The following is a 16,808-nucleotide window of genomic DNA, read 5'->3' as shown; positions in this document are numbered from 1 at the left end:
GGTCACGCAAGCTTTGATTAATGAATTTTAGATACCTACTCTTGTTTGAAAGGTCGCGACTTTCGACCCTTGATACATTTGAAGTGATACACCATACAATAAGATAAACGTAGACGTAATCTATTGTATGCTTAGTGATCACTTACCTAAGTACGGATAGTTTGCAATAAGAAAGTATAATTATCTGTTACGTTGTGGAATAGGTAGGTACTTGCAGAAAAAAGTAACCTTACTAATGGCGAACTGACGATTTGTCTCGCCATCGGGAACGCAACACTAAAATAAGCCCTATGGGTAGGTACATATATATATTTCTATATACCCTATTGATTATTCTGCTCTTATGAGTATAGGATGCGAGGAGGAGTAAGAAGATAGCGCCTTAGATATTCTATGTAGGTAGTAGGTATAACTAGCTGGTAGATTAACTTTCTTAACTAGAATGAGCAGTTTTAACTAGAAAAGCAGCATTTTCTTTAAAATATAACCTTGATATCTAGGTTATCTTCTTATCTTAATAAATCTTAGTTAATATTACGGATACAAGTGTTATTTAATTATTTATCTACTAATAACCTCGATTTACGATACTCGTAAAAATGTTATCATTTAAATTGAGCTAACTGGTCAGGTATGTAATTTTTTCATTTTTTACAATATTTTACACTAATTAGTAATAAAATTGATTTATAGACCCAAAAAAAACAATAATAACAGAATAGATACCTTCAGATCCACAGCGCAGGCTTCGTCAATTAATATAATTTAGTAATTAATAATTAATTAATTTAGTAATTAATTTAATTTGCCTCCCTATAATTACATATCTCTTATTTGAACTTTCTCCATTTTTTAAGACACCCCAATAAACGACTTGTGGACACACGAGACATGATATAGCAGCGTAACACGGTCGACGTCCTTGAACTGAAGTTACGCGGACGTTAATATTATGAAACATGCGCGAGCGCCGCGCCGCCCGGACCTGTCGTTGGCGAAACTCGACGCATTTCACTGACGATCTTTAGGTTTAGAAGGTGATTTAAAATAATTGGGGTAATTTCGGGTTTTGATATAGCAACGGCTTTGAATACACCGAACGCGACATCCGACTGACAAGTCGGGTTAGTCAGAACTAATATGGCCAGCATTTTCTTCGATACCTGTCATCCTCCATCAGATATATCGGAGCCGCAAAAATATTCACAAATATCTGAAAAACCCTCTTCTATAAAATGCATGTTCTAATATTTATGGGAATATACCGCATGAACTCATTATGAATGGCGTTATACATACCTACATAAAGTGTTCATGCAATTTTGCGGCATGATTTATATGGATATGATGGTTCCGCCGCGTATACTTTACACCAAATTCAAAACGACGAACACTAAATATAACAGGTACCTACTTACCTAGAAAATGTTTTAGGCGCCTGCACAAAATAACCTGTTTGAATACGATGGTCTACTAATAAGTGCTTCATTCATAAATCATAATTTGTAGGCGATCGTTATTTGTTTTAACTGTAACGCAATGGACACTAATAAACAGGTTGCAGCCTTGATAAAGCTACCTCGATTATAAATCAAAGTTCCGCAGTCAATTTACACTCACAAACAGTATCAGTCCATTGACATATATATCTAGGGACTGGCTTTACGGGCAATAATAATGAGGCATAACGGGGGCCAGTACAGCGGTGTGAAACCGCTACAACGCGATTGGTTGATGAGTTCGCATCACGCGCGCGATTGGTTGATGAGTTCGCATTATGGAATTCGTGAGTAACACCGCTGAACTAGTACCATTTTTAGTGCCCGTAAGGCCCGTCCTTAGATATTATACGTCAATGTATCAGTCGGACACGGTACACGGTATAAATAAACGGACGGTCGAACAAGAACTAGTAATTAGAACCTAGATAGTAATCTGATAACAAACACCAATCAACACTTCGAAAAACACCGCGCTGTGCATTATTTGCAATCAAGGTTGCAGTTCGATACCAAGCCTTTTCATTATTTAATACTTAGGTTGGTAGGAGTGGTTGTTTATTTATTTGTTACTTGGTCAAGCAGATCTTGTCAGTAGAAAAAGGCGGCAAATTTGAAAAATGTAGGCGCGATGGGTTATCGTCCCATAGAAAATTTGAATTTCGCGCCTTTTTTTACTGACAAGATTTGCTTGACCAGCTATACTTACAGTGAATTTATTATGTCCGATGTAAACAATTTCATTGATGGTGCTATGTATTTTATTTATACAGTGTGGTTTTGGTATATCTGGTCATACTCAACAACTTTTACTATGAGGCCAACCCGAATACGCAAAAAGATCTTATATATCGGCGAATCAAATGTCAATGTTTTTATGGATTACCAACATTCTCTGGCTTAACTTCGTAAGTTTATTCAGTATGACCACATATACCAAAACCACATAGTATAAATAAAATAAGTACTTACATAGCAAAATCAATAAAATTGTCTATTGACTTAAAACTGTCCTGTATATTATATACTCTTTGCTTAAAACTATAGCAGACCCAATCGGCTCTATGGTATCACGTTCACGGTATCAGTATCACAGAGTCTAGATAAGTATGTTGTATCTTTAATCTGCGGGTTTAGAAAACCCTAGAAGGCATTAAAGGCTATGGTTAGTTTTATCCACGGTTCTCGCAAAGCCTTGATAAGTTAATGTCGAAGAACGATAACTATATAGAGTAAAACCTTATACGGTTTTTTATACAGTATGTGCCCGGATAAAAAGCCCCCTCCAGACTATGCGCGTGAATCGCGGGCGAAGCCGCGAACGCGAGTGTGGAGTCTAGTTCGCTGATATGCGAAATCGACTCCAGACTCGCGTTCGCGGCTTCGCGCCGCGATTCGCGCACGAGTGTGGAGCGGGCTTAATAGATAGAATCTAAATATTCTAAATAGTTGGTTGTTTATTTATTTCTTACATACTTACAGTGATTTTATTATATCCGATGTAAACAATTTCATTGATGGTGCTATGTATTTTATTTATACAGTGTGGTTTTGGTATATCAGGTCATACTCAACAACTTTTACTATGAGGCCAACCCGAATACGCAAAAAGATCGTACATATCGGCGAATCAAATGTCAATGTTTTTATGGATCAGCAACATTCTCTGGCTTAACTTCGTAAGTTTATTCAGTATGACCACATATACCAAAACCACATAGTATAGGTAAATAAAATAAGTACATATCAAAATCAATAAAATTGTCTATTGACTTAAAGCTGTCCTATATATTATATACCCTTTGCTTAAAACTACCTATAGCAGACCCAATCGGCTCTATGGTATCACGTTCACGGTATCAGTATCACAGAGTCTAGATAAGTATGTTGTATCTTTAATCTGCGGGTTTAGAAAACCCTAGAATAGGGTTGCCATAAGTGTGGGGGCTCAGACCGGGACATTTAACGAAAACCGGCCAAGTGCGAGTCGGACTCGCCTTCCAAGGGTTCCGTACATTACACAATTTTCAACAATGTATATTTTGATGTGAAACGTGAGTGAAATGTTTAAAAAAGACCCGTAAGGCACGATCAAAAACTAAGTAATAAGTCCGACGCACGCTTGACTGCATATTTTTAATAGGTTTTTCTGTCATCTATAGGTAAGGAACTATTTAGTATTTTTTTTTTAATTTTAGTAGTTTCGGAGATAAAGAGGGGAAGTGGTAATTTTTTGTCTATTTACTTATATTACTTCTAAACTATTAATCTTAAAATTATTAATAAAATATATTTGAGATTCCCACAGCTCTATCACTTGATATATAACACCATATAGTTTGCAAAACTTTGTTTATTAAGTGTCTCATTTACCCCCCAATAAGTGCCCTCTATGTTTAAAATTCATTTTATTTACGTTACATGTCCGTCTTCGGGTTATAGATTGACATAATATATGTGTACCAAAATTTAACTTGACTGTCACAAATAATGTAGGTACCTAAATGAAAACGCGAGCGAAGCGAGCGCGAAATTTTTTCGAGATAATAGTAGGTAGATTTTTAGGATTTCGTACTTCAAAAGGAAAAAAACGGAGCTCAAATAGGATCACTTTGTTGACCGTCCGGCCGTCTGTCTGTCTCAATGCCCCCTACTAAATAACTATGATTTATAAACCGGGACAATTTGCTTATGGGCCGGGACACCGGGACATCATGCTTCAAACCAGGACATGTCCCGGCGTACCGGGACGTATGGCAACCCTACCCTAGAAGGCATTAAAGGATATGGTTAGTTTTATCCACGGTTCTCGCAAAGCCTTGATAAGTTAATGTCGAAGAACGATAACTATATAGAGTAAAACCTTATACGGTTTTTTATACAGTATGTGCCCGGATATAATAGATAGAATCTAAATATTCTAAATAGGTAGTTGAAGCTGAAATATTTTAACACGCCTGGGGGTTTTGGCGTATGTTCAAATTTATTTGTTACAAATAGACCAATATTTTGTTTATGGAGTATGAATTGATTGGCAATTGAACAGAGCGAAAAAATACTTACATACCATCGGACTACTACTTATGATTATGAGTTTTTAATTCCATTGAAGTTTTGAAATTAGATCAGCTGGTGGATTGGTGTTTCGTGGCAAAACGATCTACAAGATTGTTTTTCAGATAGGTACACTGTACAGTGTACAGTCAGCAGCAGATATACCTGAGCGGGCAAGGTGTCCAAGAAAACATATACACTTCAATCGTCACAAAAATAAGGACATCTAAGTTGTTATTTTCACGTAGGCTTTCAGTTCGTCACATATATCTTAACTTCTGAGTTTTTCTTTAACACATAGGGTGTATGTCATATATTTAATCACAATGACAATAACGGTTAGAAAGTCAGTGGCACAGATGTACTAATAAGGCTGGTTGAAAATTACCATTTCTAAACTGAGTAGATTTTGATTTTCAAAATACATTATTTTCAGATTGTTCGCATTTATATTTTACCTTTAAGGTTGGGTTCCAGAAATAGCTAATTACAACTTATAAAATACACACCATGATTGTTTAATTTAATGCAACTTACTAAGAGCCTGTAGAGTTGTTTTTAAAGATTATTCTCAAGACTATCACACCGTGCCTCATTGCCTGGATAAAACATGTTACATAATAACTATTAGAGTTAAACATGCATAGCCCTTTCTTCATAACACCGCGCCGTGACGAATAGCTAAACGCTCGGAATGTGCCATATTGTGTGCAAGTGTGTTTAGTAATAGATCTAAGCGGCCAGTGCATCTCTTTGCGCAATTTAGATACATCGAAATACGAGGAAATACCAGAAGTAGGACGCAGTTCAATATTTTGGTTGGAAACATTTTTAATTGAATGTTTTATTTAGTAATTGGAAGTGATTTGCTTTTAATCTTTTCATCAAAATCACATCGGATGAAAGGAAATAAGGTCGGGATAGTTGCGTAAAGGATTTGTATATAAGTGACTTGCATGTCCATTGAAAAGAAGCATTTCAGAGATACAATAATATTGGTCACATAACACACCGTGTATTGACTATCTAAACATCAAAGGTGAATTTAGTCCCTAACAACTACGCATAATCAACAATTAACGCTCTTTACACGGCCGTGGTAATATTATCCACATATGTACATATGTCTTTCTCTCTCTAGCATGATGGCTGCCTCCTACTCTTTCCAGACTGCAAGCAGGACCGTCAGAAGCTTTAATACTGGTTCGCTCTCGTTCGTTTGGAATTACAGCCTAGATCAGATCTAACGATGTTAACTTGGTTATTCAATTTACGGCGACCGCAACAAAAGGCGTTTCGAGATGATAAGAACACAAGAGTAAATTTTATAGCTAATAGGCTAGTGACCGTGGTATAACCCTGATCATAGAGGACGCCTTTCTCTCGCCGTGCCTTTTTTGCTAGAATTACAATAAATTGGATAGGCCAATGAAACAATTGCGGAGCGTTCGTAGAAATCAATTTCTATCGGCTTGCCTATTATTTTGTAAAAAAATTACCAGTTATGCACATTATCCTCCAAGTTCGACTCCTTATCCCAGGGATGAAAAAAAAAAAGTTCACCTTAGTCTCTGTTTACAACTGCTTTTATATTATATTTTGCCATCTTGCAATTGTAACCCTTTGATCGCCAAGGACGTGATTAACGCGCGAAGTATCTTAACCTCCTAAGTCTCTGCGTACAATTTTTTGTACATATTCCAAAATCCATTTTGAACTTTTATTTTGTTACTAAAGGTTCCAATTTCAAAAACCAAACAGTTGCTTCGGGGTCGCAGGAGGTTAATATCAATCTTCGTGCATTCTTGCCAGTTTTACGAAGACGCCGCGCGCGATAGGATTTAATTTTAACTTTTATTAAATAAGACAAAGTTCCTTGTTCTAAAACCAAACTAGGATTTGGACGTATTAGCAAAATATTTTGGGACTATGTTTTTATATTTTGAGTAAGCCTTGTTACGTTATTCTAAGTAGGTACTCCATCAAATTGCGAACGGAAAGAATATTGTTGTTACAAAACTCTCAGTTGATGGGACTACATTCGACCTAGGTTTAACACATTAGAGTGTAACGGTAACCATTCTCACGGTACGTTTATTGGCTTAACCATAAATGGGCATATGTTTCAAACACAACTTGATAAATGTGCCTCTAAGTTTATATATGCTCATTGCGAAACAGTTGCTGCTTTGCCAAACCTAGGCTTTGGTTATCTAGGACACAGCATGGACACATATTTAAAATTACTTGCTACACTCGTGTTTAAATTTCGGAATATATCGCTTGCTTGGGTCTCAATAATAACACGAGAGGTAAACAGTAACTCCCTTTTTAAGCAAGTAATTATTTTTATTAAAATTGTTACTTGAATTAATTTATTTATTTATTTAAACTTTATTGCACGATAACAAAATGTACAAATGGCGGACTTAATGCCTTAAGGCATTCTCTACCAGTCAACCATTGGGTCAATCAGTAAACTACACCAAAAATCTAATCTTAAATAAAATCTTAAATATTTTTATAAATTGGCATCCTTTTATTATTGAGTCATTTAATCCTAATTTCGACGAATCCTCTCTAAAATTAAATATTTATACTGTGTATTTAGACAGTATTACGTACATTATAAGTGAAGCCGTGATTGTTTACTATGGGCCACGTAGTGTGGATCTGTGGATATTGTTAGATTCTATTTATTTTTACTAGATTGCGTACGAAGCTCTGGGACTCGGTTCTCGTACGGCTAACAATTAACAAGGATTGTATTGATAGCGTACAATAACGGGTAAAAAGAAGCAAAGCTGGTGAGGCGTTCAAAATGACCTGAACAATTCTCTTAATAAAGCTGTGGTCATTTTGAACCCCTCATCATCATCATCTTCATCTCAGCCATAAGACGTCCACTGCTGAACATAGGCCTCCCCCTTGGACCTCCATTCGTACCGGTTGGAAGCGACCCGCATCCAGCGTCTTCCGGCGGCCTTAACAAGGTCCGTCCGTCCATCTTGTGGGTGGACGTCCTACGCTGCGCTTGCTAGTGCGTGGTCTCCACTCGAGCACTTTTCGACCCCATCGGCCATCTTCTCTGCGCGTAATGTGGCCTGCCCATTGCCACTTCAGCTTGCTAATCCGGTGGGCTATGTTTGGTGACTTTAGTTCGTCTACGAACACCTCAGTCGCTTAGTAACTTTTGCTGCTGACTGTACTATGTATATGTCACTCCCGCTCATTTCTAGGCCGATATCTTCGTATACTATTTATCTTCGCCCTGCGTTACCAAATGATCGATGGAAAGGTTAATATGAGATCTATGCGTGGCCTGGGATTTATTATCGAATGTAAATGGAATCGTTAGTCGCCGAATGGAATCTTAGGTTTGTATTACTTTGTATCCATCGACTGCTTACATGAAGTATGCCAAGTTTTCCTGCTGACCCTGATACATTTCAGTAACATGTTTATGAAATGTTCTATTTTTAACCCCATCGTTAACCATGGGTGCAGGTAACAAAATAGAAGTGCCCTTCGTACATCTATAGAACAGAACTGGATGATAGAATTCAAGTTTGAATACAAATATGAAACGTCAACTTCTTAGTGCGTTGCGTTGCATGGCGTAACGCATTAATGTGACATATCATAAAAAATATATACATGTAAAACACGAAGCAACGCATCGCACTGATGGGGCCTCGTTGTAACATATAGACAAGTTTAATCTTCATGTTTAAGTTTAACATGGATTATTTCTTATTTTCGCGGCGAAGAACAAACCACTGAGCACATATAACGGCGCTGCCCTCTTTACTCCTATTCTGGCCCAGCTGAGGATCTGGATATTCTGGATGCCCTGACACCCGACGTAGTTGCCTGGTTTAACAACCTCAAAGCTGTACTCTGGTTACCTAATCATGCATGATGCATGCCATACGATTAAATAAATTTCTTAAATATTTGAGCTAATACGTAATAAGTTATAATTATGTTCATTTCAGGTATTCAGTGCCTACTCGTATATATAGCACTCAAGATTACGAGGCGACGAGACTTGACGGATGATGACTGAAATATTATACACTGATATATATATACTCTTTTTTGATATTAAATTTAGGTATACATTAGGGGAAAAAAGAAAAAAGTTTAAACTTACCAAATACTTTTATTCACGACTTTCCACTTTCACCCTAATCGCACAGCACATTGAGATCAAATTGGCATAACTCACGTTGTCCTCTTCCCTACCGATAAGAATCCCGAAGTGTTCGAGAAGTATTTGGCGTTGGCTTCGTTCACACGCGTCTCTGCTGCTTGAGGATTCACGATTTCCAATCCCTGGAACAAACACAATATATGTAGGTATACATTAAAAGATATTTTTTCCAAGGGAAGTATGGGGATTTTTTTATAGAAGCCCGCGACAATAATAACTGTATTAAGAAGAATGATTTGTGTTTAGGTCCGAAATTTTTGTTGAGAATCAACAGCGAATTCTAATGTGTAAATACTTATAAGAGCGGGGAATATGATGTACCCAATAACCTTGGATTTTCAAATACACTGGTCACCGTTTACTATCAGCTAATAATGATGATCATCATCAAGTAAGACACGATAATGATTAACAAATATGTTTTCAATATTTAAAAACAAAAAAAGAATCTCCAAGTCATTTTCATGGAAAAGCCACAACCAGCCTGACACCTTTTCTTATTTGCGTAAAACACCTAAATAATGTCTCTCCGAACCGAACCGGAACTACATAGGGAAATAATATAAGTATTTGACGACTAAATACCTCCAGGTTTCTGGGTTAAGGAAAATGCCTCCGCAAAGCGCGTTAACCTTTAGGGTCAGGCGCTAGTCGTTCAAGTTTTCAGGTCATATTAGAAACCATCATCTCCCATACATACTGCGAGCCACGCCAAATGGGAAATATAATTTATTGCCTTGAGGGAACGCCTGTTTCAAGTGTAGGAGCCTGTTTGGTGTTACTGCTCTAACATACCGCGCGTGACGCGCGTCTGGTTTCAAAATAGCCAACTAAGCAGTAAATGGGTCCTCCTCCCAGCACCTCCACCATATGAGCCTTGGTTGATGTCACCAGAGCCTGTAAGCTTAGAATATGTAGCTATTCCACAGCCGTTCTATGCCTTTAGGTGATAAAATAAGTGCTAAGTGTCGCCTAATTCTTTGTTGGGTTGGTTCTAAACTCCTCAATCTATTTCGTAGTTTTTTTTGATAAAGTGGGAGTAAACTTTTGATGACGGTTTCGTTTCGTAGTCATCACCAACATTCAATTTGGCAAAAATTAAAGTACTACGATAGTGAAGCGATTGGCAAGCTCGAATCCCTAGAATGATGAATAGATGATCTAAATATACAAAGGTCTAAGAAGTAAGTTTCTTGAATAAAATTAAGATGAATGTTTACCGTGATTATTGTCTATTAATGGGAAATTTCTTTGGCCATAGATGAGTCTATGAGTCTTTGAAATATTTATGAACGAAAGAGATTCGGATCCCTTAGAATAAGAGAAAAAACACAACTTTTCTCAAACATTTTGGAAAGCAGGACTGAAGAGACGAGAAGCAGAGGAAAGCCTAAAATTACGTATCTCAGCCAACTGCATGAATAAGAATGCGTTCTGAGGAAATCAAAAGATTGGCCAGAATCAGAACAAGAGCGAATGACAACCGGTCTGATGCTCCATAACTCGACTCACTCTTGCTCGCGCTCCATTGAGAATATAGATACATGGCCTGATTGTATGGCAGACCACAAGCGTTTATCATCGTCACATCTAATTAAGTAAGTAAGCCAGTTCAATACAATGATTAGTAAATTTCTCGCTTCATTCGCGCTCAGCATGACAGTTTTTTGCTAGTTATATTGTATTGAGTAATTATCATGACACGCGATCTAACTTAGGTGCCGTAAGATGACTAAAAGTAACACTTTTAGTCTTTTTATTAGTTGTTTAGTCTTCTTGGTTGTAGAGCGCTGGTTTCCTAGCGGCCTAGCAGTAAAAGCGTGCGACTTTCAATCGCAGGGTTGCAAGGTTCTCGTACCAATGAGTTTTTAGGAACTCATGTACGATATATCATTTGATAAATACCATTCGCATTTCGGTGAAGGAAAACATCGTGAACCGTGGCAAAAAGTCAGGATAATGCGCGGAAGATAATTAGTCTCCTTGGTTGTATCCAGACCGCTTACAAAGCACGTGTCTCCATTCTCCATACGTCAAGCGCGACTTCAAGTATGGATGCGACTAGGCTTATCGTAAGATATAAGCGAATACCGGAGCCTACCGACGCCTACAACAACAAATGCGTCACTATTGAGAGCTAGAGGGAAAAACATTAACACACCGTATTTTAAAATGTTTGAAATGTTTCAAAATGTTAACATTTTGTAAAAATTGTGTGAAATCAACGAAGAAAGCGTGACATCAGTGCGAAATGTGTTACTTTATATGAGCGCTTGAGATGATTACAACGATTTGCTCTCATTAGCAACGGACCATATAAAACGTTCGAGCTGAAAACTAGACAATTACCCAAGTTTGTTTATTTTATTAATGTCTAAATAAGTGGAGCATAATTAATTATAAACACGCGGCTATTAATTTTAGTTACCTATTCATCCTATAAATAAAATAAATATAATATAACGTTTCGCTATCCGGTTGTTTTGCAGTGTTATCTGACTTCAAAACCGCCGTAACTATTTCTCGTTTTTAGGGTTCCGTAGCCAAATGGCAAAAAAACGGAACCCTTATATCTGTCTGTCTGTCTGTCCGTCCGTATGTCACAGCCACTTTTTTCCGAAAGTATAAGCACTATACTGTTGACACTTGGTGAGTAGATGTATTCTGTGAACCGCATTAAGATTTTCATACAAAAATAGAAAAAAAGCAATAAATTTTTAGGGTTCCCCATACATAGAACTGAAACCCAAAAATTTTTTTTTCATCAAACCCATACGTGTGGGTTATCTATGGATAGGTCTTCAAAAATGATATTGAGGTTTCTAATATCATTTTCTTCTAAACTGAATAGTTTGCGCGAGAGACACTTCCAAAGTGGTAAAATGTGTGTCCCCCCCCCCCCCTGTAACTTCTAAAATAAGAGAATGATAAACCTAAAAAAAATATATGATGTACATTACCATGCAAACTTCCACCGAAAATTGGTTTGAACAAGATTTGGTAAGTAGTTCTTTTTTAATACGTCATAAACCGTAAACCCCAATTTTATTATGTTACTTGCTGTTACGGAACCCTTCATGGGCGAGTCCGACTCGCACTTGGCCGCTTTTTTTACAGGATAGCTCGGCGAACATTTTTGTTCAGCATACACAGTTTCTTGAACATATTTCCTGGCGAGTAGAGAACCTCGGTCCACCTTTCTAATATAATATCTGCAAGACATATATAGGTGACCGATAAAATAGGTGCTGACTGGTATTAAGATATGTAATCATGCAAATTTTTGTATAAAAGTACATTCTTTGATACAGTCGCCATCAGAGATATCGGAGCGGCTAAGGCGCTCACATATATCTGAACACGCCTCTATTGTCAGGGCGATAGCGTGCTTGTTCAGATATTGTGAACACCTTGGCCGCTCCGATATCTGATGGCGACAGTGAAGAAGGTATATCCGACGCACACTGAACATCAGCGCGCGCCGGCGGCCGCAATCTCGCTGATTGCCATCGGTTAACGGTCGCTGACGTCGGTCGCTGGGCGGAGGGCAGTAATAGCCCCCAGTTTGCAGCTAGGGACAGTATTCATAAAGTACAGATAGCTAAATATCTAATTCTGTGTAGTTGGTTTGTGCGTGACAAGAATAGATCGTTATAGGTCCAGAGGCCGCAAGCCGCAAAGCACGGATCGCGCTAAAACGTCCAAGCTGTTCATCAAGAGAGAGGGAGAGGGGAAGAGAGAGAGAGAGAGAGAGAGAGAGAGAGAGAGAGAGAGAGAGAGAGAGCGCCCTATTCTTAAGAAAATAATCTCGACTCGTGTCGTGTCTCAGACTTTAATAGGATAAAAAGAATAGAACATCATTTCCCAAACTATGGGTCGCCAAGAGGTGGGTCCCGAATTTGGCAGTATTTGTTACGTGAGCCCAGTCAACTTTGGGAACCACTGGAATAGAATATTTATGAAAAACCGGATAATTCTCAAAGTTCTAAGTAATACAAGTAACGCGCTCACACTCCAGACACAATGTTTTGTGAATAGACTGGTCGTTTGCACCACAGGTGTGGTTGTGGTCGATTAAGGCGGAATGGGTATATGTTATAAGCGTGGGTTTTACGTCGGATTGTTGGGATGTGGTTGGGTTAAATGCGGGAAGAGAATAATTATCTTGACGTGGAATATGATGGAATGACATAAGTGCTCGGACCGGTTATGAATCTCTCACGTATCTACACCCTGGGAACGGATTATGTATGATGTAATATAATAGAAAATATCCATAGAGAAACTGAAGCAACTTCTGGCATACTTTTTTAGGGTTACGTACCCAAATGGTAAAAACGGGACCGACCCTATTACTAAGACTCCACTGTCCGTCTGTCTGTCCGTCCGTCTGTCTGTCACCAGAATGTATCTCATGAACCGTAATAGCTAGACAGTTGAAATTTTCACAGTTGATGTATGTCTGTTGCCGCTATAAATATAACAACAAATACTAAAAGGTACTCGTATGATGGAGTGCCCTATATGGCACTGTGAATGTAAATTAGACGAGTTTTAAAATATATTTTTATTTGTATTGACGGATTTAACGTAACTTTATCAAACCGTGGCAAGTAAGTTCTATACAGCTGTTAGTTGAAAGAACAAAACATTATCATTTTAACGGGAGAACTCATTAGCCATAGTGCTTATGGTTAACCGTAAGCTCGTGGCTCATTCTGTCCTGACGAGGCAAGTGCTTTAATAGACAAATGTTGATAGATGATGCTTATTTAAATTGTTAGAGTTATACCACAGAATAAATAATAGTACTAGGTACAGAAGACTCACTCCCTAACAAAACGCGTCTGTTACGATCAGCACAGATATGGCCGCTAGGTGGCGACAGCGCCACGCGCGGCTTATGGCAAACCCCAAAATTGGGGCCGAAAGGATGCACTTTTAGCTACCTGTAGCAAAGCGAGGAAATCGCGGAGTGAGCCACGCCTGGTTATACCAAGAAACAAGCAACGCAGTGCAACTGTTATTTTATACGTCAACCTTCTATGAAATGATGACGTCTAAAATACCGTTGAATAACACTTGCACTGCGTGGGCTATCAAAATCGCTGCAGACTTTTCTTGGTCTAACTCTAGACGTTTTATAGTGCGATATAAAATAGTAGAAATTAAATAGAATGGAACTAAAAAAAACATACTTAATTGTCGCCACTTTTAAGCATTTTACGTCAAAAATGTGATAGTTATGATTCCCAGTATCGCTCTTCGAAAGTTCTGAAATTTTCTTACCAAAGCCTTTGTTTACGTACATAATTTTGAGTGAGATAAGTTCTCTCCTTATCTTAAATTCTTGCCTTGCGAGTTCCTAATGAGCATCGTATATATTTCGTAATATGTTTCTGACCATATTGGAAAAATTACATATATGGCTAGTCCACGTAAGGATTAAGGATAAGCGTTTTAGTAAAGTAGTAAGTAATTCTTGCATAAATGATCATAATCTAATGGCTGGAACCGGAATGTACTTATATAAGGTTCGATGGGGTAAGAGAAACACTTGTCGGAATCCTATACCTAATATTAACTCACATTATAGACGGGTCTAACGCGAATTATATTCAATTACCTACCTTGATTTACCGACGTTTCGACACAGGTTTCACTGGTCGTGGTCGCGGCTGACTGATGTCCCAGCAAAATGTCAAAACAGAGATTTGTGCATCTACCCGACGAAAAGTGTATGGAAAAGTTTGGGGTAGACATCACATTTTCAAACCACCCACCACACATAATGTTAATTATTGTCAATAGTTCGACACGCAACACTCACAATATCCACGCACCCGTCCGAAGATAGATCCTTTGGCTTTAAGTAACTTTGGCTTTTTTCGTCGGGTAGATGCACAAATCTCTGTTTTGACATTTTGCTGGGACATCAGTCAGCCGCGACCACGACCAGTGAAACCTGTGTCGAAACGTCGGTAAATCAAGGTAATTGAATATAATTCTCGTTAGACCCGTCTATAATGTGAGTTAATATGTGTTCAAAACGCGAAAGTTTAAAATAAAAAATCCTATACCTAATACCTGGAGGCCAATTCAAATTTACCTTGTGACATCAAAATGATATCTAGGTGATATGGTGGTGAGGTATAGCCAATATATGTATATATATTTTAAACAAGTTTAAAAAAGCATTACGGCTAATCATTGCCCTGTATAATAACTCATCAGTTTATAAGGGCCATATGAGCAAGCCAGCGTTAATATTAATATACTCGTAACTACAGCATTTTAATAAAATTCCTACACCACCAATTGTGATAAAGTTGTCCGTACACTATGCAAATTGCAATACAAGCTATGCACTAACATAAGGGCGACGCCGATGGCATGAATACCATGCACCTAAACGGTGAAAGTCTTAAGAGCCAACGGGAGTGGTCATTCCTCCATACAAACGTAGTCCTCGTTTTCCTCCGTGGTTTTTGAAGCTAGAGCAATGATTTTTTCAACACAGATTAATATTGTCAATATCTGTGTCGGACCGTTTTGCTTTTTTTGATATTTTTGTTTTTTAAGGCGCTAGAGCCCTTCAAAAATGGCCAAAATGGCCTAATTGACTATACCGCAATGAGAGGCGTGGTATTCAAAACTGATATCAATTAGCCAAAAAAGCAAAACGGTCCGACACAGATAATTTCATAATCATTCAGATTTCCAAATTTGGTTACGATTGGTTAAGATTTGGAGGAGGAAAAAGAGGACTACGAAACCTCGATTTTTGACATTTTTACGCAGGATTTTTCGCCTAAGCTGCAGTTGTCCCTATCGCACTAATTTTAGGGGCGGGTTCAAGTTTCTAAATACGTACACAGACAGAAAAGTGATGGGCAATAGTCGACATGTAATATCGATAATCTAGTGATGTGAGAAGTTATCGATAAACCATAACAAAGTCGCGATTTGCCTCTTAGTAGGCGAAGTTAGTGAAGTAAGTAATACCTATTGCACTTTTGCCTCAGGGGAAACCGTTTAACACTATTATTTCTTGGTTCATACAAAGCTGAGTAGACGCACTTTTATTTAATAATAATTTTTGATTTCATATCTGTGGTAATAAACGCTTTGAATACATTTTTCTATACATCATTCCGAATCCAATGAGGTATCACACCTTTGAACTTGTACTATACTGTTGTCCCAAATTGGGGTTTCGTATTTATTCCGACCAAAATCAGGAGCTCCTCAAACATAGGTACCTAAATGTATCCAAATCTGATTCAAAAATAATAATCGGCTGAGAGCATGTCGGGCCATGCTTAGTGTAGAGTTTCGTAGTTACCGTTCTGTCAAAATAGGCCAAACCGGGTCGATAAGTCAGTATCATACGTTTACAAGGGAGTACAGAGCGTTTTACGTATTTTTAGATTTTTACTAAGAACAGAAGATTTTTTGCAATAACTCAAAACCGACTGGAGTCCAGTCATATTCGCTATATAGTTTTCATTGAAAGTAGTTATTAAGCTTTTGTTGATTTTTTTCATGATTTTGGACCATGGTTCAAAAATTAGAGGGTGGTGGGGATATTTTTTTTTCTTTCGGAGCGATTATTTCCGAAAATATATAAATTTATCAAAAAATGTTTTAAGGAGACCTTTATTCGTTTTGAAACACCTATTGTTTCAAACTACACACTATTGGGACTAAGCAAATAAAAATAAATATATATATAACCTTTGAGTTCAATTGGCGTAAAGGACATTTTAGCGAAAATGAGTTATATATACAGTTTTAATACCTGGCTTAACAACCTCAAAGCTGTACTCTGATTGCCTAATCATGCATGCCATACGATTAAATAAATAAATATACAGTTTTGTTCAGAATTCCAAGCGCTTTTGTTCTGTATAGTTAAAATTTCGATATCTCGTAAAAAGTGGCTTTTAGACCCAATTTTTACACTATGAGCTTGCAAAAACAGCTTAGCTCAAGGGGCGTAAATGACCAGTTATTTTTTCCTTTTTTTTGTAATTAAA

The 16,808-nt window shown here is 37.7% G+C and overlaps 1 protein-coding gene and 1 long non-coding RNA gene across 2 annotated transcripts in view; one reads left to right on the top strand and one right to left on the bottom strand.

Annotated features, from left to right (window-relative positions):
- LOC134665058 (uncharacterized) overlaps positions 1–16,808 on the top strand; it is a 144,040-nt gene that overhangs the window by 5,483 nt on the left and 121,749 nt on the right. Inside the window, exon 2 of the long non-coding RNA XR_010098336.1 lies at positions 11,507–11,801. This is a non-coding gene — a long non-coding RNA (uncharacterized LOC134665058). The remainder of the gene's footprint in view (positions 1–11,506; positions 11,802–16,808) is intronic.
- Positions 8,699–16,808, bottom strand: part of LOC134665045 (U4/U6 small nuclear ribonucleoprotein Prp31) — a 32,847-nt gene continuing 24,737 nt past the window's right edge. Inside the window, exon 9 of the mRNA XM_063521828.1 lies at positions 8,699–8,891. Coding sequence (XP_063377898.1) covers positions 8,781–8,891 — 111 coding nt within the window. The 3' untranslated portion in view covers positions 8,699–8,780. The remainder of the gene's footprint in view (positions 8,892–16,808) is intronic.

The sequence above is a fragment of the Cydia fagiglandana genome, chromosome 6 (genome assembly GCF_963556715.1).
Source record: "Cydia fagiglandana chromosome 6, ilCydFagi1.1, whole genome shotgun sequence".
Taxonomy (NCBI): Eukaryota; Metazoa; Arthropoda; class Insecta; order Lepidoptera; family Tortricidae; genus Cydia; species Cydia fagiglandana.
The sequence above is the reverse complement of the archived record's forward strand: the minus strand, read 5'-3'. Positions and strand labels throughout refer to the sequence as shown.